Source organism: Panicum virgatum, chromosome 8K (genome assembly GCF_016808335.1).
Source record: "Panicum virgatum strain AP13 chromosome 8K, P.virgatum_v5, whole genome shotgun sequence".
Lineage (NCBI taxonomy): Eukaryota > Viridiplantae > Streptophyta > Magnoliopsida > Poales > Poaceae > Panicum > Panicum virgatum.
This window is the reverse complement of record NC_053143.1, coordinates 53,151,267-53,177,293: the sequence shown is the minus strand read 5'-3', so window position 1 is coordinate 53,177,293 and position 26,027 is coordinate 53,151,267. Positions and strand designations below refer to the sequence as shown.

The 26,027-nt window shown below is 46.8% G+C and overlaps 1 protein-coding gene across 1 annotated transcript; it reads right to left on the bottom strand.

Moving 5' to 3' along the window:
• Positions 1–5,951: 5,951 nt before the first annotated feature.
• On the bottom strand, positions 5,952–7,275 carry LOC120645961. The gene is made up of 3 exons (XM_039922660.1): positions 6,875–7,275; positions 6,686–6,769; positions 5,952–6,590 (listed from the first exon to the last, which is right to left on the bottom strand). Exons 1-3 carry the CDS (start codon positions 7,268–7,270, stop codon positions 5,952–5,954), a joined length of 1,119 nt encoding a protein of 372 aa, XP_039778594.1. The 5' UTR covers positions 7,271–7,275.
• Between the last annotated feature and the right edge of the window lie 18,752 nt (positions 7,276–26,027).

The window sequence follows — 26,027 nt, the reverse complement described above, 5'->3', positions numbered from 1 at the left end:
TCAAAGAGGGTTGTTCGCGTGTTCTTGATTCCAGAGGAGATTTGGTTTGCCGGATTACACCTCGCGATCGGGTTTTCTTGGTTGACTTCTCTGGAACTCCTCTTGGCCCTTCTCGTTGCTTGTTGGCTGGTCCTTCTTCTGATTTGTGGAAGTTGCATAGGAGACTTGGACATTTGAGCTTTGATTTGTTGTTGAGACTTAGCTAACTTGGCCTAATCCGAGTTTTGCCCAAATTGAAGTTTGATAAGGACCTTGTTTGCCATCCGTGTCGCCATGGGAAGATGATTGCCGCTTCTCATCCACCTGTTAATCAGGTGATGACCGCTCACCCTGGAGAGTTGCTACACATGGACACAGTTGGTCCTTCTAGGGTGATGTCTGTTGGTGGGAAGTGGTACGTTCTTGTGATCGTGGACGACTTTTCTCGCTATTCTTGGGTCTTTTTCATGAGAACCAATGATGAGGCTTTCGAGTTTGTTCGAGACTTGATCTTGAGGTTGAAAAACGAGCTACCCCAGGCCATGCGAGCGATTCACAGTGATAATGGCACAGAATTCAAAAACGCTCGTTTTGACGCCTTTTGCAGTGATCAAGGGCTTGAACACCAGTATTCTTCTCCTTACACTCCACAGCAGAATGGAGTTGTAGAGCGGAAGAATCGGACACTGGTTGAGATGGCAAGGACGATGCTCGATGAGCATAGGACTCCTCGCAAATACTGGGCTGAGGCGATTAACACAGCTTGTTACGTGTCCAACCGCATTTTCTTGTGTGCTTTCATGCACAGGGCTTCTTATGAGTTGCGGTTTGGACGCCAGCCCCGTGTTGACCACCTCAGAGTTTTCGGTTGCCAGTGCTTTGTGCTGAAAGATGGTAATCTTGATAAGTTTGAGTCTCGCTCGTCTGATGGCATTTTTCTCGGTTATGCTTGTCACTCCAGAGCTTACCGCGTACTGATTATTGATACTAACATCGTCAGAGAGACTTGTGAAGTCACTTTCGACGAGACTGCACCGTGCAATTCTTCTGTCTTTGAAGTTGCAGGGGATGATGAGCTCGGCACCTCCATCTTTGAAGATGAGGAGGAAGAAGCTGCAGAGGGCGAGGCTGTGGCTACCACGCGTGCTGTGGACCTAGTTGCCTCCGCCACGAGCTCAGACGATGATGACGGCCCCGATCCGACTACGTCTACTTCACGGGGGCCGATCGAGGAGGTGACTCAGGCTTCACCAGTAGCACCTGAGGAGACACTAGATTTGGTTGAGGAGGAGGCGACTTCGATAAGGGAAGCACCGCGACACATTCAGTGTCGTCATCCACCTCAACAGATGCTAGGTGATCTCAACGAGCGAATCACCAGGTCCAAGGTAACGAGTATCGCTGGCTTTGCTCATTCAGCGTTTGTTGCCTCTTTTGAGCCCAAGGATATTGGACATGCTCTTTCTGATTCTAATTGGGTCAATGCCATACATGAGGAACTTAAAATTTTTGAAAGAAACCAAGTTTGGGTTTTAGTCGTGCCTCCACCTGCTTGTAATCCCATCGGAACGAAGTGGGTTTTCAAAAACAAGCAGGGTGAGGATGGTTTGGTTGTTCGAAACAAGGCTCGTCTTGTTGCCCACGGGTTTTGCCAAAAAGAGGGTATTGATTTTGAGGAGACTTTTGCCCCTGTTGCTCGTTTGGAAGCTATTCGAATATTTCTTGCATTTGCTGCTTCCAAGGGTTTTAAAGTTTTTCAAATGGACGTTAAATATGCCTTCTTGAATGGTTTTATCGAAGAAGAGGTTTATGTGAAACAACCCCCTGGTTTCGAAAATCCCAAGTTTCCAAACCGTGTTTATAAACTTAAAAAAGCTCTTTACGGTTTGAAACAGGCACCTAGAGCTTGGTATGATAGGTTGAAAACTTTTTTGCTGGCTCAGGGCTTTAAAATGGGATGTGTGGATAAAACTTTGTTCCTCATGCGGTCTGGCAATGACTTTCTATTAGTTCAGATATACGTGGATGATATTATCTTTGGTGGCTCTTCTCACGCTCTTGTCTCCAAGTTTTCTGAGCAGATGTCCAGGGAGTTCGAGATGAGCATGATGGGTGAGCTGCAGTTCTTCCTCGGGCTGCAGATCAAGCAAACTCCTCAGGGCACGTTCGTCCATCAAGCAAAGTACACCAGGGACTTGCTGCGGAAGTTCGACATGAGTGACTTGTCTCCTCAGCCGACTCCGATCAGCACTTAGACGACGCTTGATGAGGACTTGGACGGCGAGGTGGTGGACCAGAAGGAGTACAGGAGCATGATCGGCTCACTCCTGTACTTGACGGCGATGCGACCGGACATCCAGTTCGGCGTCTGCCTTTGTGCGCGCTACCAGGCTTCTCCGCGCACCTCCCACAGGCAGGTGGTGAAACGCATCTTCAGGTATCTGAAATTCACCCCTGAATTTGGTCTTTGGTATTCTGTGGATTCTTCTCTGGTTTTGGTGGGCTTTTCTGATGCCGATTTCGGTGGATGTCGGTTGGATCGCAAGTCGACATCCGGCACTTGTCAATTTCTCGGTACATCTTTGGTGTCTTGGTCCTCTCGCAAGGAGGCTAGTGTAGCGCTTTCTTCTACAGAAGCTGAGTATGTTGCCGCTGCTAGCTGCTGCTCCCAGATACTTTGGATGAAACAAACCTTGCAGGATTATGGTTTGAGTTTCGGTAGGGTTCCCATCTTTGTAGACAACATGTCCGCCATTAGCATTGCAAAGAACCCTGTCCTACACTCCAGAACCAAACACATAGATATCCGGTTCCATTTCCTGCGAGACAATCATGAGAGAGGCCACATAGACTTGATCCATGTCCCATCTGAGAGGCAAACCGCAGATATCCTCACCAAACTGCTAGAGCAGGACACTTTTGCTCGCTTGCGAGGGGAGCTTGGGGTTTGTTACCCCTTTTGATCGCTGACTTTTCTTTGGTTAGATTTGTAGGTCTTGTTTGCTCTTCTTTTGTTTTCTAGGTTTGGTAGTTGCAATGTGCATATGCATTGTACATGTTTGCATTTTGCATTGTCTCACTTGCACTAGCATTCTTGTATACATTGCTATGATCTTCTAGTGCCTGCTAGTGTGAGTTGATAAATTTGATCATGTATAGCTTGCTCCACTGTGTATATAGCATCATCTGAGTTAAGCTATTTTGATTTGAAAATCTGAAAACATGATCACCCTGTCTTGGCTACTAGCATGTTCGGGCGTATTGATATGCTTTGCTATCTTATTCATGCTAGTGTAGCCTTTTGTTCAGCAATTCATACTTGAAATGATCTAAATTTGATAAAATTGCTTGAACTGCTCTTGAAATGGATTGAAAAGACCCAGATGGGATTGCTTGTCGCACTGATCGAGCTTTCGGGACGGCTCACTTTGCACTTGTGAGAACCCGGGTAAGGCTGTGCATGACTGAAATGAGTGCCTTAAGCTTCTGATTGTCTTTGGCATAGGCTTGGCCTCGTTGCTAAGTAAAGCATGACAAGCTTTCAACCCCTGGCATTAAGAATTGCTTGATATAAATTTGATCGGAAAATGAATGTTTGCAACATGTTCTGGCTGTTTTGGCTCACCTGTATGAGTATGATTAGCACTGCTTTCCATTCCCTACTTGTTAGTGCTAGATCATGGGTGATGCTTTTATTTCTTCTAAACTAAACTTGCCTAGCTCTAGACTGATTTGATATACCCTGTTGAGCTAGATGCAGGTCTTGTTTATGGATGCACACGTGCTTGTGACTAGATGTTGCTCATATCATTGTATCCCTGAATGCTTTCACTTACACCTCTTGCATTGCATTTATTGCATAGCTTCTGTTCAGGGGGAGTTTCAGCTTCAGGGGGAGCTTTAGGTCTTTTTAAACTCGATGTGTGCATGTGCCAACAAGGGGGAGAATTTTGGGAGAAGTGATCGAACAAGGGGGATACTTGTTTGATTTTTGAAAAACTTGTTGTGCACAAGGCTTTGAGAGTGCATCATTTTGGGAGAGTTGCACTTGTGAGAGGGAGAAACTTTGCTTTGGGAGTTTCTGTTGTGTTTGGCTCCTAGTTTTCTCTCCACTTCGAGCATGACTGCGTCGAGCGTTACCTCTGTCTTTGAGGAGTCATGTTGTGGCTTTTGATCGATTGTGTCGAGCCATTGCCCTTGTCTTAGGGAATCGATCTGTGCTTGAGTAAGTGACTATTCTTGACTTTCTGAGCTTTTTGTCACTTGCTTGAGTTCTTCGTTCTTTTTGCTTCTTTGTTTATCACTTCTCTGGCTAGTTTGTGGTGTGTTGACAATGCACTCATCAAGGGGGGAGATTGAGGAATGTGAGTACTCTATCATGCCTGTGATGAGTGAATTGTCAACCGTATGGTGTGATCGTGCGCTTGGTCTTTGGATTGCAGGTACACGGGCGTCGAGTGTCGACGGGGAGCTGCTGTGGAGGTGCTGTGGCCGATGGACCGTGCGGTGGACGGTGGTGAAGGGCAGCCGGGACCGGAGCTCGGACGGGGCGGCAGCTGTGGCGTCCACTCCTGGATCGAGGGCGCAAGCGGCGACGGAAGGCGGGTTTCTTGGTTTGCGCCACAAAACCAAGGAGGCGGACGGCGGTTGAAGACGCCAAGTCGTGGAGGCACGGGCGTCGGTCTCGGGACTGACGGAGGCGACGAGCGTCGACGACATCTAGGGCCTCGCTGCGGGCGAGGAGGTGACGGGCGTCGGGCGGCGTCTAGGGCCGTCAGAAGGCCGAGGCGGGAACGGCCTCTAGGGCCACGGCGTGGAGGCGGGAATCTTCCCGCGCGAGGAGTTTTGCGGTTTTCTCAAAACCGGCCACCTAGCCGGGTTTCGCGGACCCTCCAAAACCGCGGACCAGATCTTCATCAAGATGGCGGCATCGTGGAGAAGACTTCATTCCGAAGAAAGAACCGCAACCATCAGATGGGATCGTGTACAGGGGGATACTGCCGACCAACCGGTCTGATCGGTCCCTGGCACCGGTCTGACCGGTCTAACCGACCGGTCTGACCGGTCCATGGAACCGGTCTGACCGGTCTCCGCGAGTATAAATACCCCTTCACTTGTATTAGGTTTTTGCGGCTTTTGTAACTCGTCCGTGGATTGCTTGTTTCTCCAGGCCGCCGCCCCTGTGTCTCTCTCCCCCCGTTCTTCTCTTTAGAATAGGATTTGCTTATGGATTTGTGAGACTTTGTATTGGATTTGATTGGGAAAGGAGGCTCCATCCTCCTTGTGCCCTATGGGTTTTTGAATCAATCCAATCCCATCTCTCTTGTGCTCTTTTGTGATGGATTTTTGTTTCATTTTTGGTGCACATGATCGTGACGGTTCGTAGAGCTCTTTGTAGTGATTCCCGTACCCCTAGCCTCGTCCCAAATCCTCTGGAATCACGAGTTCTCACGAATTGAAGTTTTTGAGTTCTTGAGAAAACCCCAATCCTTCTTGATCTTCCCTTAAATTCTAAAGATTCTTTGATCTTTTGGGAAAGATCTCTTGGGGATATGTTCGCAGGTTAGTTGCGGAGGTATCCTCCAAGTTTCACTGGATTTGGACTTCGTTTGCTCGAGATTTGCCATTTGGAGCTTTGGTTGCGGGCTGTCTGGGAGCGACCGGTCTGACCGGTCTGTGTAACCGGTCTGACCGGTCTGTGTAACCGGTCTGACCGGTCTGGATATTCAAAATTCCAGCCCGACCGGTCTGTGCTAGCGGTCAGACCGGTCTGACTCAGCAGAGCTGCTGTTTGAGAAGATTTTCCGCATCGCTTCCGTTTCTCTTCCTAGGGGTTTTTGCTTAGAGATAACTCGTCCATAGCTACTCTCTCACCCTAGGTTCGAGGGATTGTGGTGATTTTCGGGATATAGGCCGACGGATCGATTTCGAGAGAAATTTTAATCGGCTCCCATTCACCCCCCCTCTGGTCGCTAGTTTCGGTCCCTCACTTTGTATATAGCCGAAATGCGAGGGTCAATGGTAATTGCAACAGCCACATTAGCCACGCCTTCGTCGACCTTGAACCTTTTACGCCTATCGGCTGCAACCTGAACTTGTTTCTTGATGTCTCTGATGGCGTGGCCAATCGGATTGTGAGTCTTATCCCTCTTGAAGAGGTTGAACATCTTGTGCATGAGCCCCATGAAGAATCCCGTGTTTGAGGCAGGCTCGCTGTGTACCAGGAAGCCATCAACAACATCCTCAATGTCATACGACATCTCCCTGACACTGTCGGCCCAGCACTTGATCTGGTCATCGCGGTTGTCCCGCTGCACCTCTGACACCTTGCAGAGGGCTAGCTGCATCTCCATCAGCTCTTCAGAGAAAGACTCTATGTCTGCCTTCACGCTTATCTCTAGATTGTACTCTTCCTTTTGGAGCTCGTCAAGCTTATGAAGCAGGCTGCCCATGGCCCCGGTTGCAAGATCCACAGCTCTGTTGCCCATCTTGGTCCTTGGATCGCGCGAAATGATGTTTGGTGCTGCATGTAAACTAGGGCGCTCTGGTTGCTGCTCTTGCTCAGTACGTTGTCCTCGCGCATCTTTGTAGCTCATAGAATTATTAATGTCCTTGCAGACAGAATAATGAAGTACTTAATTAGATTAAATAAACTCATTTAAGCAGTGATGCAAAAGTTGGCTTATCTCACTATATAGAAGCTCACCATGGGGACTGCGTTTGCTTGCCAAGTTGCGCTGACGCCAGGTTTTTCCTCGCTGGAAGCAAATTCGACCATCTGTTTCCTTTTCTGGCAACGCATGCATACACACATTTGTAAATAAAAAAAAACAGAAGACAACGCATGTACAACAGTCAAATTGGTCATTGTGGTTCATCAAAAAAAGGGGCTCACCTTGGTGTCTTCTCGACTCTTGGGATTTCTGTTGGGTTTATCAGGCTCATATACAACTGCCAAATTCACCTCATCAACAATTCCGGCCTCTTCTTGAAACATGTGTTCAGTGATATCCTCGATCGCGAGACCTTCCTTCACTTTTGTGCTCTGTACGATGATCTCATCCGGACGTTGCGGTGCATTCTCCTGTGCTCGCAGTGTTATCTTGACACTGCGCATGGATCCTGGTGACACAATGCCTTTGTCTGGCTGTGTGTACAGCAGCAAGCTTGACGTTTGGATGTTAAAGGCTAAGTAATCGTGCTTTGTCTCGTTGGTTAGCCTAACCAGGGCTGTTATCTGCTTGTTAAGCTCAAAATGAAAACGTAGCTCGAGGGGCTCAATTCCAAGCATGTCATCCTCCGAATAAAGGCTTATCTTCGAAAAAAGAGAGATAAAGGCATTGTCTCAAAGGATACATGCTCCTTCCTGCCAAAGTTTGAGTAGACAAATGATGATTGCGGTTTCTTTTAGTGAAGGTTTACAGGTAGCATTACTAGTCCATTAACTCATGCACCCGTATATGGGCTAGAATTTTTTAAGTATTAAAATTAAAATTTCTTGGATAACTTTAGTACTTTTTTTTTGCGAATAACTTTAGTACTTACAACTAATTAGAATTGCTTTTCTTTTTGCTCCCTCACTATTCATTTTCTAGGACAAAATATAGATACTCTGTAATCTCTATCCGGTTTTTAGAAATATGGATTTTAACTTTTGGACTGCATTCTTAATTACTATAATGGCATAATAGTCATGTCTGCCTACACCATCACACTCAATATGTTGAATTTTCTTATCAAAAAGTTATGTGTGTGGTATTCTATTTTTTATTAAAAATAGATGAAACTATCATTATTGTAGGTATGTTTTTTTGTCAAAATGTATAAATTTATCTAAAATAACAGCTCACATAATTTATTATCATAGAGTATTGATGTAATTTAAAATGTTTTTTAGTGGTCGATACCTCATTCATAAAGGAAATTGTTTTTATGATTCCTAAACCACACACACACACACACACACACACACACACACACACACACACACACACACACACACTTGGCTTACGTGGTATGGTGACGCAGAGCACATATTTTTAATTTGAGTTACTTTTTTATATATTAATAGTGGTAGAAGCTGGCAATTTAGAAAAATATATTAGCATACATTTTGGGCAAATTTAAGGGTTTCATTTATATTATTTATCATAATTAATGACACATGTGGGTAACTTATATGAAAATTTAGAGTGCTACTAGAAAAATGTTGTGCCGCTGGCGCTCCCCAGAGGCCCGTCATGGACGTCATGGACGGACAACGACAGGGCCAGGGTGGGCTAGCAGGGCACCTCCAACACTGCAAAATTTTTTTGAGACCCCTTCATGACTTCATCTATTAAGAAGGCACTGAGGTAGGACCACCGCCGCTCGTCTGAGCCGTCGCCGTCGCGGCCATGGCAATCGGCTTGCCTTTGCTGCTGACGAGCGGAATCACGAGCCTCGGCGCCAACAACACCGGATAGGAGCGACGCGTGGCGGTGGAATGGATTTTGCTGCCCCCTGGAATATTTGCTAGCTCCGCCACTGCAGACGTATATATCCATGCTTATAAAGTTTTGTTGCGGGTCGGTCAAATTTGATTTGGATTGTTGAATGTATGTGTGTGAGGTGTGGACCGTTGAAATATGTCTATGCAGTGTGATACACATTAAGGGGGTTGGTTTAGCAAAAGTCTTGTGGTTTTCTATGAATTTGATGTTATTGGTTTCGCCAAAGTCAAGGGGCACTACTACAAAAAAATATTAACTACGACTTTTAAAAATGGCCTCGGTTAATGCCTGCAATTAATCTAGGCGGTCATTTTTTATTAACTGAGGCGGTTATAAAAAACCGCCTTGCAAAATCTATTTTTGAAGGCGGGAATTATAAGAGGTCCGCCTCCAAAAATGGCATTTTGGAGGCGGTTATTTATAAGAAGTCCGCCTCGGTTAAAAGGGCCAAGCCAAGAAAAGCCCAACTCGGCCTGATAGATGGCTCCAGATATATATACTGCACCTAGGTTTTCATCTCACGCACCCCTCTTCTCCCCCCTCTCTCTCCCACGGCCCGGCGGCCTCTCTCTCTCTCTCTCCCACGCCTCATCACCTCCAGGCTCTGGCCACTGACGCCACCCCACCTCCGACCCCCGATGCCAGCCGCGCCCCCTCCCTCCGCGACGCCCCTGATTCGGCGGCGGGAGTGTGGATCCAGCGGCGCCGGGATCAATCCGGGGCGCGGGGAGCAGATCCGACAGCGCACCTGGCGCATCCGGCGATGGTGCGGCGGTGGCAACCTCCCTCCCGGTGGCCCCTTCCCCAACCTTCCCGGCGGCGCCCTCTGCCTCCCTGCCTCCCTCCCTCCGGCGCGTGGTGGTGGAGGCACGGCGGAGGGCACAGGCGTAGCAGGACTGTGGCGCGGCCGAGGACGGGCAGCAGTGTCGCGGCGGCGGGCGCTGCGAGTCCACATCCCGGTGGACCTAGTGCCAGCACGGCGGCTCGACGCGAGTTGCAGCGGCGCGGGCGCCACCGGAACCGACCGGCGGCGTCATGGGCTTGGCGGACCCGTGATGGGCTCGGCAGACTGGCGGGCTTTTTCTTTTTTTAAATGTTTTTTGATTAACCGAGGCGGACAGTAAAAACTGCCTCGGTAAATCATCTATTTACCGCGAGCCTTGGTCCGAGGCGGTTCGGTTAATTGTTTTTGACCGCCTCGGAAAATAGTTATTGTAGTAGTGGGGGTTATTCATAAAATTACCGTCAATAGAGTGCGTGTCGAAAGTTTAGGTTTTGTAAAATTAGCATTCACAAAGTCTGGGAATCCTTTTGCAAAATTGTCGTCCATGGACTGCGAGTTGATTTCACCAAAGTTTGGGTGGCTGCAAAATTTACATCCCCACCTGGCCGAGGAATTCGGGGGTAGCCCCAGAGGCTGGGAAATACACAAGAATTAGTAGGAAAGATTTGAAATTATCTTTTGTAATAAAAAAACACATGGAGTAGAATTCTTCCACACAGGCCCTTAGTTCTTAGAAGATTAGTTTATATTTATTTTATAATGGCAGAGCTGGGTAAATATGTAGACAAGATTATAGATCCTGATGGTTATACTATTGATGATGATTATAGTTGGTTGAGTAGATGGTCGAATGTTTCTGATTTTTATAAGAATTTTTAGAATTTATCTTTTTTTATAGCGTGTTTCATCTCTAATTGCGCTAATACTTCTATTATTGCTATTTTGTGGAATGAACCTACCACTATAGTTGCATGACTATGCGCCAAGAATGATGGAAACTAATTATTCAATAAAATTATCTTTGAATTTTGAAAAACTTCATACAGGCTTGGCCGAATTGATTTTTATTTTCAAATTTACCTAACTTCGTTGGATATTGAAGCTTTCTAGAAAACAAAATTGGAATCCCTACACATAAATAAAAAGTTCATGTGTCACGGCAGGAAAGACCGTATTTTCCATGTGCCCAAAGTTTGCCGTGGGCAACTTTCCAGACACGCGGCAAACAACACTTTTGCCGTGTGTCATCCAAAAAAACGCACGGCAGATATTGGGCACATGTGCTTTTTTTCACACGGCAAAGTAATAAATTTGTCGTATGCTTTTTTTGCACGCGGCAAAGTAATAAAAAAAATTTCTCTTCTCACCTCGAAACCTTTTATGCTCTTCACATACAACATGTGGCACTCTATATTAAAATTTGGTACATTTTTATATTTATTTGCTATATTTAACTAATTAATTTGGTACACCATGTAGAATTTTTTTAAAAAAAGATGTTTGCCGTGTGCTCTAGATCTGGCACCGGCAAATGACCAGGTTTTGCAATGTGCTCTAGATCTGGCACACGGTAAAGCAAATTTCAAATTTTATACACAGCATTGGATGGAAAAATAGCCAAAATAAAAGTTGTAGATCTCAAAAAGTTATGAAACTTTGTAGTTGACCACTTTTAAATTTGAATTCGTTTAGGGCCTTAAATAAGCAATTTACACTCAGTTTAGTATAATATGTGGAAAAAATAGACTATAGACACAAGTGAATGTATGGTGCATAGCGACAAACTGTGTGTAACCAATTGATTTTGATACGCTCCAATTTAATTAGAAGTGGCAGAGTCTCGAACTCAGGCAGCTCCCTACAAACTTGCATTACCAACAGTAATGTGTAAAATCATCAACCATCACAAGATAGTACTTAAAACCTGAGATGCTAAGCACCGGTGATGTCCAGACATCGCAATGAACGAGTTCAAAGGGGGGCAGAAGTGCTAGATGATGAACTAGTAAAGGGCAGACACGTGTGTTTGCCGAGCTGGCAAGCATGACAAAGACCACGTGCTGCATTATTACATGAAATAGCTGAAATTTTATTAAGTTCACTAATGGCGACTGGTGCAGGATGACCAAGACGTGAGTGCCACAGCGAGGACGAAGCAGAGGCGACGTGACAGGTGGCTGCGGAGGAGCTGGCGTGGGTGGGTGGAATGGTGTAGAGATCCCCGCCACTATTGCAGCGAAGAATCACAGTCTTGGTCTTCAGATCCTTAATAGAGAAGCCAAAGGCGTCAAACTCAATGGAACAGTTATTATCGCGAGTAAGCTGTCGAACAGATAACAGGTTACGAACAAGATGCGGAGCGAAAAGAACATTATTGAGATGAAAGAGATAATCAGCTATAGGAATACTGGAAGTGCCACGACAAGCAATTGGTATGGAATTTCCATTGCCGACTGTGATGAAGGACGGCGAATGGGAAAGACGGGATAGAAGTATACCGTCATTGGAGGTCATATGAGATGTCGCTCCAGTGTCGAGGACCCAAGGGCTGTTGCCCTGCTGTTATCGCCATAAATTAACAGGGTTAATTTATGGGCCGAAATCAAGATGGGCTTAAAGCAAAAGATGAGGAAGGCTTGTAAATCGGCTCCTGCGTGAGCGTCTGGGCCACATTGGCCGTGTATTCTTAGATTTAGTTTGAGATTAGAGATAGAGTCCAATCGGGACAAGATTAGTTTAGATTGTTTCCCAAGTCTCCGGACTATAAATATGTATCCTTCGTTATTCATAAAAGAGCGTCATCACGACTCGCAAACAACAACTCTCGGCGCATCGCCACCCCTAATCCTAGGGTTTCATCCAAGTAAGTGCCATGCTGCCCTGATCGCTTCTTGCGATCAGGGCAGTATTGTTCTTGCTTTTACCTTGGTATTACTCGTACTGAAGCGTTTTTGATGGCGAGTAGTACTAGTTATCATTATGTTCGTAGCATGGCTTTTAGTAGATCTTTTGTGCTTCATTGCTTATCATCTGCGAATATCATGTTGTCTCTGTGCAGTCACGTTTCAATCTCTTGCTAGTTCTTATCGCATAAAATTAGTCGCACAGGGACAACACCCTGCTTCTTTCATATTTAGTAGATCTGATCTATTATGATTTGCTCTTATCTTAAGAGTTGGCATAATATCTGCTAGGTTAGGCCTTGTAAACGGATTGGATGATCTGGTGGCGTAGTAGATGCTTTATCTTAGCCTTGATAGGGATTGTTCCGGGAATCGGCTCTTGCTAGTTCTTAGGCCTCTGTTTTAGGTTGTGGTTCAGTTGTTTGTTACGTTCGCTAGGCCTAGTCACGTGTAGGATGTTCCGATCTAGCAGTGAAGATGTTACCATCGTGGATTAAGATCAATTAGATTTGATTGAAGCAGTTTTATAGTGATTTGCTCTATTTATTATATCCGGATACAATCAGATCCCGTCTGACACCGGGACTCGATCGGCTCTTCAAAGCCGATGCAAGAGTCGTCCCGGGGAGCCGACCATGGCTCGGACTTACGTTTACACATGTCTTTGTATGCAGGAAACTGTTCGGAGCACGTCTGCACCCTCCTGATCGGGTATAGGTCAGGTGGCACGCCCGGTTTTCACACATCCTCCGGGCGCGTGATGGAAATTGCGGGCCGTCGACGAGGGAGCAGTGCCTCTAGTGCCCTAGCAACCTCCCGGCTCTTCGTGTTGCCCGTCGTTGCTCGCCAGTGGGTTTTGGTCGACAACACATTCTGGCACGCCCGGTGGGACCCTCGGCAACAACATCCACCGCAATGATGACCGGAGCTCAAGATCAAGAACCCGCTCCCAAGCCCGTCACATATGATGAGCTTCCTCCTGAACACAAGAAGAAGTACGATGAGATCAAAGCTCTGCTGGAAGCCGATCTCATCGGCTCTTTTGAGAGGACTCGCAACCATGGCATCAAGTGGAAGGGGTTCTCACCAGAAGGTGCTCTGGACAATGTAGATCTGTCTGTACCATCTGAAGAACGCACCAGAGCCCTGCGTCAGGAGATGAACTACATGGTGGCCCATGCGCTTCATCGGCACTCTCAGAGCTTGATGAATGAACTCGAGCGCATGGCGCATCGCGTCATCCAGGAGATAATCAAGAACCAGTACTCTCCATCGGGGCCAATCCTGGGGAGTCACGCAGAGGAAGCTGCACTGCATTCTAGGCCGCAACTACCATTCTCATTTGCAGCTCCCAGGCCACACAGCTCGCCGATCTACGTCGTCCACAAGATCGGCGGTGATCCTGGAGAAGGCCAGTTCCTCACCGAGCCACCTAAGGAGATTCCGCACGGCTACACATGCGCCTACATCCCTGACAGCGTCAGTCCAGCACGCTCGGTGCAGATGGTGAACCTAGGAGCTCCTGGAACAGACGCAGAAAAACAAGCGTGGCTGGCAAAGTATGCTACTAGGCCGAGTGCTGAGCCATCGGCCTTAGGAGTTCTTAGTGTGGAGCAGGTCAGTGCAATACTCAGAGACTAGTTCGGCATCCTGCCCAAGAGGAAAGCGATCGACTATTCCAAGCCGTATCCAAGCGACTATGACTTGATCCCACTACCACTCAAGTATCGGCTTCCTGAGTTCACCAAGTTCAACGGATCAGAGGGAGCCAGCTCCATTGAGCATGTGAGCCGATACTTATCGCAGCTTGGGATGATCTCAGTGTCGGATCCATTGAGGGTCCGGTTCTTCGGCCAATCCCTTACAGGTCCAGCCTTTGGATGGTACGCGTCGCTAGCTCCGGATTCGATTCGGACTTGGAGGCAGCTTGAAGATCAATTCCATACCCAGTACCACTCGGAAGCTGCAGAAGCCGGAATTGCCGACCTCGCCCAAGTCAGGCAGAAGCGATGAGAGACCGTGTCAGAGTACATACAGCGCTTCAGGGAGGTCAAGAACCGATGCTACTCGTCACGCATCACAGAGAAAGAGGCAGTCGATCTGGCTGTCCTGGGACTTGCCAAGCCGATCAAGGATGCGGCTTTTCAGTTGGAGCTTACGTCTCTGGCGCACCTTGTGCAAAAGCTTACCGCATACGAGCATTATCATCCTGAACTGTACCAGGACAAGTTCAGGCGCCATGTAAACATGGCACAAGCTGAAGAATCTGACGACTCGGGTGAAGAACAAGAAGTGGCCGTGGCAGAGTGGACTCGGGGTGCAAATCCTGTCCCATGCAAGTGGATCAAGCAGCAGGGGCTTGTGAAGGGCTTCGATTTCGACGTAACCAAAACAGAGCAGATATTCGACCTGCTCCTCAAAGAAAAACAGCTGAAGCTCCCAGAAAATCACAAGCTGCCGACGGCACAAGAGTTGCAGGGAAGGCTATACTGCAAGTGGCACCACTCGTTTACTCATGCCACTGGTGAATGCAAGCAGCTGCGTCACCAGATCCAATCGGCTATCGAGCAAGGCCGATTAATCCTAGCTCAACACACTATGAAGGTGGACACGAAGCCCTTCCCACAAGCTAACGTGGTGGAACTGTCAGACTTCAGGTCCAAGGGCCAGGACTTGGCATTCCACATCAACATGGTGGGACCTATGCGCCGCCATGACAAGCAGAGGAGAGAGGCCGCTTCTGGCAAACGGCCGCAAAATGAACACGAGTTGGAATAGCAGCATGTGACTGAAGAGCAAGTACGTCACAACCGCAATCATCTTCCAGCTTCTAATCGGCTTCTGGAGAAATACCAGTACCAGTACCAGCTACGCCACCGATACAAATCGGAGGAAGACGAGTACGAGCACCGCTCAGGAAGGACATTGGGCAGGCGCCAGGCTATACGCGACCACTAGCATTGCCCATTCTTCAGGTACTGTTGGAATTCTGGCATGAGCCGATTGCCTACTATAGATGATTGCTTGGAGTGCAGGCCTCGAGGGCACCAACAGGACAAGACATCGGTGTTCCGGTGTTTGGGGCCCAGAACATGTCAGGACGACCATGTGGGGCGCCCATCCGGAGGTGATTCAGAGCTAGAGGAAGAAGACAGGTACCATCGCCCACGGTGGTGTCCTGATGGGCTCAATCGGTCGCAGAAGCGCAGAGTACAGCGCTTGCGCAACCTCAAAGACGCAGAAGCAAAGTATCTTGACGTGCTGAGGAAAGCGCGTCCGGATCTCGCGGAGCAAGTTAGGTGACCGCAAAGGGAAGAGAGGCACCCCCCGAGGATGGAATGGCGCCCCAAGCAGACAAAGGCCGATGAAAAGCCATCGGCTGACGTGAACATGGTGTTCGTGCTCCCGTCGGAGTTTCGAGCACCCCAACCGGAGGAATTGCCCGTCGCGCAGCTGGATCTCGGCCCACGACCAATTATTTTCGAGAACCCAAGGAGAAGAGCTACAAACACTTGAAGGGGTTATATCTCAAGGGCTTCATTGACGGCAAACATGTGAACAGGATGTTGGTCGACACTGGTGCTGCAGTTAACCTGATGCCATATTCTGTGCTGCGCCGATTGGGTCGTTCTTCTGCCGATTTGATCAAGACCAATGTGATGCTCAACGACTTTAATGGACAGCCATCAGAGGCGATGGGTGTTCTTAATGTGGAACTGACAGTGGGCTGCAAGACTGTACCGACATCGTTCTTCATCGTTAACAGCAAGAGCACGTACACGGTGCTGCTTGGAAGAGACTGGATTCATGCCAACTGTTGTATCCCTTCCACAATGCACCAGTACCTCGTCCAATGGGATGGTGATGAAGTAGAGGTGGTCCCTGCAGATGATTCCAGCGAGGTCTCGGTCGCAGATATGAACGCCTGGGATACGGAAGGACAAGAGCCGATTTCCGGGATCGCCCTGGAAGACTATGATCGGATTGAGGCGTCAAAAAATGGACTGAGGCTGGTCTTATCCACTGGTCTCACAGAATAGATGCACCCTGGCTAGCTACGGGGTGTAAGGAAAATAGAGAGGCCGATCCCGGCGACCGGCCCCGAAAAATAGAAAAATTCTGTTTTTGGTTGGAATTGTTACATCATGTACGCATGAAGGCCTCCTATAGCAGTTGGCTATCTATTGACTATTGGGTTCTGAGAAATAATAGAAGTATAGAAGCGGCCAGCCCGTGCGGTTGGCCAAATAATTTTTCTTGTCATCTCCCTATGTTTGCTGCTGACATTGTGGATAGTGAAGACTCGCTCGCATTCGCGGCCGATTTTTTAGATGACGGCAAACTCGGATATGGATTCACATCAGCTGATGATTTGGAAGAGGTTGACATCGGTCCTAGGGATAAGCCACGGCCGACATTTATCAGCAGTAAGTTGGATCCGGCTTTGCGAGAGGAGATGATCACACTCCTAAAAGAATACCGGGATTGCTTTGCATGGGACTACACGGAGATGCCTGGATTGGATAGAAGCATAGTCGAGCATCGGCTCCCGCTCAAGAAAGGGTTTCGGCCGTTTCAGCAACGGACACGTCAGATGAAGGCCGAAGTCCTAGAAGAAGTTAAGAAAGAGGTGGAGAAGATGCTGGATGCTGGGTTCATCAGGCCGTGCCGGTATGCAGAATGGATCTTCAGTGTGGTGCCGGTACAAAAGAAAGATGGCCGATGGCGTGTCTGCGTCGATTTTAGAGATCTCAACAGAGCAACTCCGAAGGATGAATACCCAATGCCTGTTGCAGAGACGTTGATCAACGCCGCTGCTGGCCACAAAATGATGAGTTTTATGGATGGCAACGCCGGTTACAACCAGATCTTCATGGCCCCAGAGGACGTGAACAAGACTGCGTTCAGAGTACCAGGTGCAGTTGGCTTGTATGAGTACTTGGTTATGACCTTCGGACTGAAAAATGCCGGTGCAACGTACCAACGTGCTATGAATTACATTTTCCATGATCTCATCGGCAAGCTGGTAGAGATTTATATTGATGACGTTGTGGTCAAGTCCAAGTCAGCTGCGGGGCATTTAGAAGATCTGCGTCAAGTTATGGAGCGGACTCGAAGGTTCGGGCTCAAAATGAACCCAAAGAAGTGTGCCTTCGGTGTATCGGCCGGTCAATTTCTGGGATTCCTAGTGCATGAAAGGGGAATCGAGATCGGCCTAAAAAGTCAAGAAGCCGTGAAGATGATGAAGCCACCTACTACAAAGAAGGAGTTACAGAAACTCATCGGTAAAATTAACTTTGTCAGGCGATTTATTTCTAATCTGTCTGGACGCATTGAGCCGTTTATGGGTTTAGTAAAGATCAAATCCGATGATGAGTTTTGCTGGGGGGCGGAACAGCAGCAAGCTTTCGATGAAATCAAAGAATATTTGTCAAAGCCTCCAGTATTGGTTCCTCCTCAGCAAGATAGGCCGTTCTATGTGTACCTATCCGTTGGTGACACTTCCATTGCTTCGGTGCTGGTCCAGAAGCATGACGGCCAAGAGAGGGTGGTTTTTTACCTCAGCAGACGCATGTTAGACGCCGAGACCAGGTATCCTGAAATCGAGAAGCTTTGTCTTTGCTTATACTTTACATGTACAAAGCTTTGCCATATTTTGCTCTCGGCGGAAACAATTGTCATATGCAAATCGGATGTCATAAAACATATGCTGTCGGCCCCTGTCCTTAAAGGCCGGCTCGGAAAATGGATGTTTGCATTATCAGAGTTCGATATCCGATACCAGCCTGCGAAAGTAGTCAAGGGACAAGCACTGGCAGATCTTGTTGCGGATAGGATCAGCATTGATATTGCTGCGTTATTTATTCGTGCTTGGGCTATGTTCTTCGACGGATCGGCTTGTGATGATGGATGCGGTGTGGGAATTCTGTTGGTGTCGCCTCGAGGGGCGACTTATTCCTTCTCCATCAGAATGACTGCCCCGTGCACCAATAATCTGGTGGAATATGAAGCTATTCGCAAAGGGATGGAGTTGCTTCTCGAAGCCGGTGCAGAAGCGATGGAAATTTTTGGAGATTCGAAGCTGGTGATTTCTCAGCTCACGGAGGAATATAGGTGTGAGAGCGAGGCTCTTTTCCCAATATGGATGCAGTGGTGTGAGTTGATGTCACGATTTAGGTACATCAATTTCCACTGGATACGCAGGACTCTGAACAATGAAGCTAATGATTTGGCACAGATGGCTTCTGGCTACAAGGAGACAGCCGATGGAGTCGAGGTGGAGGTCCAGTTTCTAGAACCCGGAGACTGGAGAGCCGATATCTTCAATTACTTGAAGGATTCGGCTCGGGGGGCACCCAGAAGGATAAGACTCAAGGCCATGAAGTATGTTCTGATAGGGGACGATATGTTCTACAGGACCTTGGAAGGACTATTACTTAAATACCTGGGACCTTCAGAGTCAAATCGGCTCTTGCATGAGGTACATGAAGGAGCTTGCGGTACTCACCAATCGGCTCATAAGATGAAATGGCTGATTAGGCGATCGGGTTATTACTGGCCCACTATGCTTGAAGATTGTTTCAAATATTACAAGGGATGTCAAGCATGTCAGAGGTTTGGCAAAATTCAGATAGTGCCAGCATCAGTGATGAATCCTATCATCAAACCCTGGCCATTCAGAGGATGGGGCATGGACATGATTGGACAGATCAACCCATCGTCTAGCAAGGGTCACCAATGGGTCTTAGCTGCCACAGATTATTTCACAAAGTGGGTAGAGGCAGTGCCCATGAGGTCAGTAGCATCGAGAGATGTGATCAGCTTTGTCAAAGAACACATCATTTATAGATTTGGGATCCCTCAGACCATTACGACCGATGGAGGATCGGTCTTTATATCAGAGGAGTTCAGAAAGTTTGCCGATGACATGGGGATTAAGCTGATCAGATCATCTCCGTATTATGCCCATGCTAATGGACAAGCTGAAGCATCCAACCAGAGCCTTATCAAGCTCATAAAGAGAAAGATTGATGAATACCCTAGGCACTGGCATGAGGTGTTATCAGGAGCTTTGTGGGCATATCGTATTTCATGTCATGGGTCCACCAAGACGTCGCCGTACCATCTAGTCTACGGCCAGGATGCTGTGCTACCATGGGAAATCACGGCTGGATCAAGGCGTGTTGAGTTTCAGAATGATCTATCTGCTGAACAGTATGCAGCCTTGATGAACGATAATGTGGAGGACCTGACAGAGCTAAGGCTTTGGTCGCTGGAAAAAATCAAAGAGAACAAAGCTAAAGTTGCCCGTGCATACAACAAGAAGGTCAAGCCTAAAGATTTCCGAGTTGGAGATTTGGTTTGGGAGGCGGTATTGCCGTTGGGGACTAAAGACAAAAAGTTTGGTAAATGGTCTCCGACTTGGCATGGGCGGTATAAGGTTGATCAGGTTTTGCCTGGGAATGCATACATGCTCGAAAAATTGGACGGCGTCAAGTTTCCTGTTGCTGTCAATGGTCAGCATCTCAAGAAGTATTTCCCGAGCATGTGGGAAGGCGAGTAACGAAAAGCCGATGAGATCCATCTGGCTGCAGTGTAATAGGGCAACACGTTGAGTCGGCCGCGCAAAAAAAAAAAGAGAGAGTCATGAAAGGCCAACACGTTGAGTTGGCCAGTAAAAAAAAATCATCATGATAGGCCAACACTTTGAGTTGGCTAGTGAAATATATGAAAAGCGAACAGCCGATGTGTGACCATCGACTTAAGATGTTTTTAAAGGACAGTTACAAATCTCAAGTTAACAGGCGGTACTAATTCTATCTTGAGCCTATCTACTAGTTCAGGAATTCTTCTATGGCATGGATGGCTTCAGTACGGACGACATCTGCTCGTGCTATAATTGCTTTGTCATCCTTGTCATCGCTTGTGACTATCTGCCGACTCAAGGTGCTGATTTCTGCAAACTCTGCTTGTATCTGCTTGGCTATTTCCTGGGTTTCTTGTTTGGAGTTTGCAATGGAGATTTCCTCGGTCTGGATGAGTTCTTTGGTGGTGCGGACCTTTTCTTCGAGTTCCGCCAGTTCTTTCTTTAGGGGGGTTGAGTCGGTTCATGTTGGCAGACACGTCAGCTTTGATATCTAGAGTTGCCTTCTTCTGGTTGAGGGCCTTGCACTTTTGGGTAATGTCAGCTTTCAGAGAAGTTTGGGAGCGACGTGCTTCCATCCTTTGTTGTGCTTTACTGACTTATATCCGAAAGAATGGGAGGTTGCTGGCTGACCAGAGCTTGATTTGCAATGGCTCTGGGAGTTGGGGTTCTATTTGCTCGAAGATGTTCTTTATTTTGCTGGAATCATCAACCAGAGCGGTGATTGGAGCGGATAGAAGATCCTTGATGAGTTGAAGCTGATGTGTCAAGTTAGCCGATTGCTGCAGAGGTAATGCTTCTGTTCCAGGGACAATCAGACCCATTGATGCCGGGTCGAAGGAAAGTAAACCTGAAATGTCAAAGCTCTATGGACATCTCTGGAGTTAGAACAATATACATTTATGAAGTTATCGGCTGGTTCAGAATTGGTTTTATGATGTTACCTGTTCTGAAGAAGAAGTGTTGGTTGGTTCGGGAGCAATCGTCCTATCAGAGCTGGTGTTAGCGTCAAGAGCCTCGACTGTATCAGTTTGTTCTTCGCTTGTATCCATCAGTGCATCGGGAGTTGCAGCCGTCTCATGTTGATTCAGGCCTTCTACGTTGGAGGTTTCTTCAGCTGCATCATGGAAATGGAATTATAGTCAACCAGAGCATATATGTCTAAAATAAAGAAGAAGGTTTTGAAAGATGAGTTACCTGGTTGGTGTTAAACTCGGATGGACTCGGAGATGCTGGTGCTGGTTTCTTGATTACTCGCCTTGTGATCATCTTCTTTTTCTTGGTCAAGACTCGGGGGGCAACTACTGCAGAGGCTTGTCTTCGCTTGGAAGCCGACTGAAGTAAGTCTGGCTGAACAGACATTATCACTTTCTTCATTAGTGGTGATCCTTTGCAGAAAAGTACATCAGGAGCAGTTGGAAGAAAGTGAAATGGTTCTCCAGTACTGGTCGTGGGTTCTGGACCATCTTGTTGCTGCTGACAGGATGAGCAGGTTAAGCCAAGAGAAAGGAGTAGATGATTTAAAAGGATGGATGCATAAAATCAGTACCTCTTCCTCGGGGATTACGTATTCAGGATCAATTTGCTGCAGTTGAGGGCCTAGAGCTTTTCTGAAGACATGTGTTGTCCACATCTTCCGAAGATTTCCGAAGATAACCTTGACAATCTTGTACGGATCTTCCCAACTTGACGACCATTTGCCAAACTTATTGCTCTTTGTCCCAAGAGGTAGAATTGTCTTCCAAACTAGCTCACCAATTTGAAAAGATTTAGCCCTTACCTTCTTGTTGTAAGCTCTAGCCATCCGAAGTTTGTCCTTCTCAATTTCCTTCAACACTTGCAACCGCTTGTCACTCACCTCATTAATAATATCCATCATCAAATTATGATAATCAACAGCGGAAAGGTCATTTTGTTTAGCCAACCTATAAGCGTCCAGATTCACCTCAACGGGCAAAACGGCCTCTTGACCATAAACAAGCTCAAAAGGAGTAACTTTAGTAGCACCATGTTTAGATATGCGATGAGCCCATAATGCTTTGGATAAAACCTCATACCACCTCCTAGGATTTTCTTCTATCTTTTTCTTGATGAGCTTTATCAAAATCTTGTTACTAGAATCGGCCTGACTATTGGCCTGAGCATAATTTGGAGATGAGTTGAGTATCTTAATCTTATAAGATTCGGCAAATTTTTGAACCTCCTTTGATATGAATGACGAACCTTGATCCGTTGTCAAAGTTTGAGGAATACCGAATCTATAAATAATGTGCTCCGTAATGAACTCAATTACCTCTTTATATGTCATATTCTTCAAAGGCACCGCTTCGGTCCACTTAGTAAAATAATTCGTTGCAACAAACACAAAGCGATGTCCCTTTGAAGAAGGCGGGTTAGTTTGACCAATGAAATCCAAACCCCATCCTCTGAACGACCAAGGCTTAATAATAGGATGCAACAACGCAGCAGGCACCAACTGAATATCACCAAACCGCTGACATTCTTTACACCTTTTATAATATCTAAAGCAATCTGAAATCATACTTCGCCAATAAAAACCGGCTCTCCTAAGCAACCACTTCAATTTAGGAGCCGATTGATGTGTACCACAGATGCCTTCATGCACTTCTCCCATAGCAACACGGGCCTGATCAGTACCCAAACACTTGAGAAGAATATCATCGGCGGTCCGACGATAAAACTCATCGTCAACCAAAATATATTTAAATGTCAAACGCTGAATATTTCTTTCTGCACCACGACCAGGGTCTTTCAAATACGCTATGATAGGCACCCTCCAATCTTGCACTTTGGCATCAATCTCTTGAGTAGAATTTTTAGCTGAACTGCTGCTCGCACCATCCTCAGCGGTCAGATCGGTCCCTAGACCAGTCAGACCGGTCTGAGCGATCAGACCGGTCTCTGTGACCGGTCGGACCGGTTCGTCCAGAACCAGTGACTCGGCTTTAATTCGCATCAGCTTTCTAATATTGAAATATTTCTTTATAACATTATAGCCAGATGCTTGTTGAGCCAGAGCATTAGCCTTTTCATTATCTTCTCTTGGAATATGTCGAACTACAAATTCATCAAAGCAAGGGATAATATCAAGGCATTTATCAAGATATGCATTTAAAGCTCCATTGTAACATTGGCATACCTTGGATACTTGCTGCACCACCAGAAGTGAATCACCAAAGGCTTCAACATGTTTCACGCCCATAGATTGCAAAAACTCCAAACCAAATAGAAGTGCTTCATATTCAACTTGATTATTTGTGCAAAATTCTTCTAACCAGTTTGATAACTCAAAAACAGCACCACTTGGAGAGATAAGAATATTACCAATGCCAACTCATCTCCCATCATCACAAACCGATCCATCAAAATATAATTTTCATGGTGTGCAATAATATAGCCGACTTCCAAATTATGCTCATCATTAATTCGATGTTCAATAATAAAGTCCTCTACAATTTGGCCTTTTACGGATTTCAAAGATTCATAGGCCAAATCATACTATACAATTGCATAAGCCCACTTGCCGATTCTTCCACTTAAAATCGGCTTTTGTAACATATGCTTGATAACATCGGCTTGGTAAGTAACTATGCATGTACTAGATAACAAATAGTGCCTCAACTTGGTACAAGCACAGTATAGTGATAAGCACAACTTTTCAATAAATGTATACCTTGTTTTCGCATCAATAAGTCATCGGCTTAGATAAGCAATGATGTACTCCTTACCTTCGGTTTCTTGAGTCAAACAGCACCAATAATTTAATCTTCAGCAGCCACATAAAGCCTAAAAGGAACCCCTCTCCTAGGCGCCTTAAGTACTGGTGGTGAAGACAAATAATTCTTAATTTTCTCAAATGACTTTTGCTGTTCTGCCCCCCAAATAAATTCAGCTTCATCTTTTAACCGAAGAATACGAGTAAAAGAATCAATCTTCCCAAACAAGTTAAATATAAATCTCCTCAAGTAATTCACCTTGCCTAGAAATTTCTGCAAATCTTTCTTACAAGTTGGAGCCTCAACACGATTCATGGCTTCAACTCACTTTGGATCAATCTCTATACCTTTCTTATGAATAATAAAGCCCAAGAACTTTCCAGCCGATACTCCAAAAGCATATTTAAGTGGATTCATCTTCAAACCATACCGTCGCATCCTTGCACCTCGGAGACGAAGAAAGCTGTTGCTAGCGTCTTGCTCCCCACAGTCAACTCCATGGAAGCCACCCCCTTAGCACCAATAGGGTCGCCTCCACCCATGCCGCTGACCTTCATGTTTGTCTTGATCAGCTCTTCATCCGTCCCCCCCAAGCTTCTTGTACAACAAATAGGGCATTAAATTTACAATTGCCCCTCCATCAACAAGCATACGAGAAATCTGCCTTCCATTGATATGTCTCCTCATATAGAGGTCCTTCAAGTGATTGTCCAATTCTTTGGGCTTCTGGAATACGGCCTCACATGGCCCGAAATCCAGATGAGCCGCCGCCTCCTCCTCCAAAACGGTGTAGTACTCTTCGAAGAAACGCACAACATTTATCTCCATGTTGCTGTGCTCTGGAGAAGCCCCATAGTCCACTAGTTCCTCATCACCCAAAGCTGCAGGAACTGCTGGAACTTCATCATGTGAAGTTGAAGTAGCTGCTTCGGCCTTTTGCTCGACAACAGACTCGACCAGTCTGACCGGTTGGGCCTGGCAGTCAGACCAGTCCTCTGCATCGGTCAGACCGGTCACCTGGAGCAGTTCAATCGGTCCTGTTGGCTGCTTAGCGGACTTAACCCGCCACTCTATACCTTGAGGAACCATTGGCCGGTATTTGTTGAAGTGTTCATCCCTGAGCTTCTCGGCCTCCTGCTCCTTCTGCTCTTGGTGCCTTAAGCGCTGCAATCTCCTTTTTTGAGAGTGGCTTAAACCCGGTGGGCACCACCTAGATTGATGGTACTTGCTCGCCGAGCTGTTGCTGGCCTCATGATCATTAGCAAACACTTGTTTCTGAGAATCAGATTTAGCCTATTTGCCAAACACCATCGGCTTCTTTCCAACATCTTTGATGACCACATTCACATCGCCGACTTTCACAACCTCGTCGGCAGTGGTCTTCCCGGAATCAACTTGCTTGGGCTGAACCTCGTCCTCTTTTTTCTTAATGCGATACTCCTATTTTAGAGGATGGGATTGAACCGGTCTCTGCTGAGACCGGTCTGACCGATCGGGCTGGACCGGACTGGCCGGTGCAGCATTCTGCTACTGACCTGATTGGCGCGGGCCCAATCGATCATGTACCAGTGTTATGAAACCTTCCCCATGATAATTGGTGCATATGGCCTAGGGAAGCATTGCATCCATACTCCTTCGTGTTCCCACACCGGATTTGTAGCATTTGATGCCGGAGGCATCCATGGCATAGTAGCATAAGCCTTTTGGGGAGGGAACACGGTAATAACATCACCTCTGCGCTTATTAGGTCCTTCCCTTATTGGGGAACCAGCTCGACGGGGGGTGACCAAGATCTCTTTTTTAGTGGCCGATCTTGTCGAACGCCCTTTGTGTACTTATTTAGAAGCTGGCCAAAAGTTGGTTTCTAAGTAGCAAACCTTCCCTGATCTTTTGGCACATTTTGCTTCCAAGTACCCACTTCCGGGCGCTTGGGTTTGAAGGTGCTTGATCGGCCCTGGGGCGGACCGGTCTGACCAGTCGGTGAAACCGGTCGATCCTGGACAGCAGGGCGACTGGAAGAAGAAGCACCCTCTTGCCCCCCGGGCACATGAGCTTTGACCGTAATTTTTATTAACTCCTTTCCATCAAGAGCCTTTTCCAGAACCGCTTCTCTGGCTAGAATTTTGTCATCGGCATGCTTCGGCCTTGTTTCACCAATTACCACATTCTTGCCTTTTGCCCCTTTGGCTTGTTCCCGCCGAATCAGCACCTTTGCATTGTTCAGATCAATGGTATGTGTGTTGGTGTGAACAGGGAATGGTGTCTTATCAATCTTCATCTCAGGAAAAATCAATCGTCCTTCATTCAGGGCCGATTAAATCTGGCGATGGAATACATTGCAATCATTAGTCGCATGATAATGAGAGTTATGAAATTTACAATATGCTCGTCGCTTTAACTCCTCAAGCGGTGGTATACATGAGTAATCTTAATATGTACTAAATGTAATAGTTCATCAAATATACGATCGCATTTAGAAATATCAAA

Coding starts and splice junctions, on each gene's coding strand:
- LOC120645961 (XM_039922660.1), bottom strand. CDS start 7,270: ATGCTTGGAATTGAGCCCCTCGAGCTACGTTTTCATTTTGAGCTTAAC. Junction 6,770..6,874: donor AGAGTCGAGAAGACACCAAG/GTGAGCCCCTTT, acceptor ATGCGTTGCCAG/AAAAGGAAACAGATGGTCGA. Junction 6,591..6,685: donor AAGCAAACGCAGTCCCCATG/GTGAGCTTCTAT, acceptor TCTGTCTGCAAG/GACATTAATAATTCTATGAG.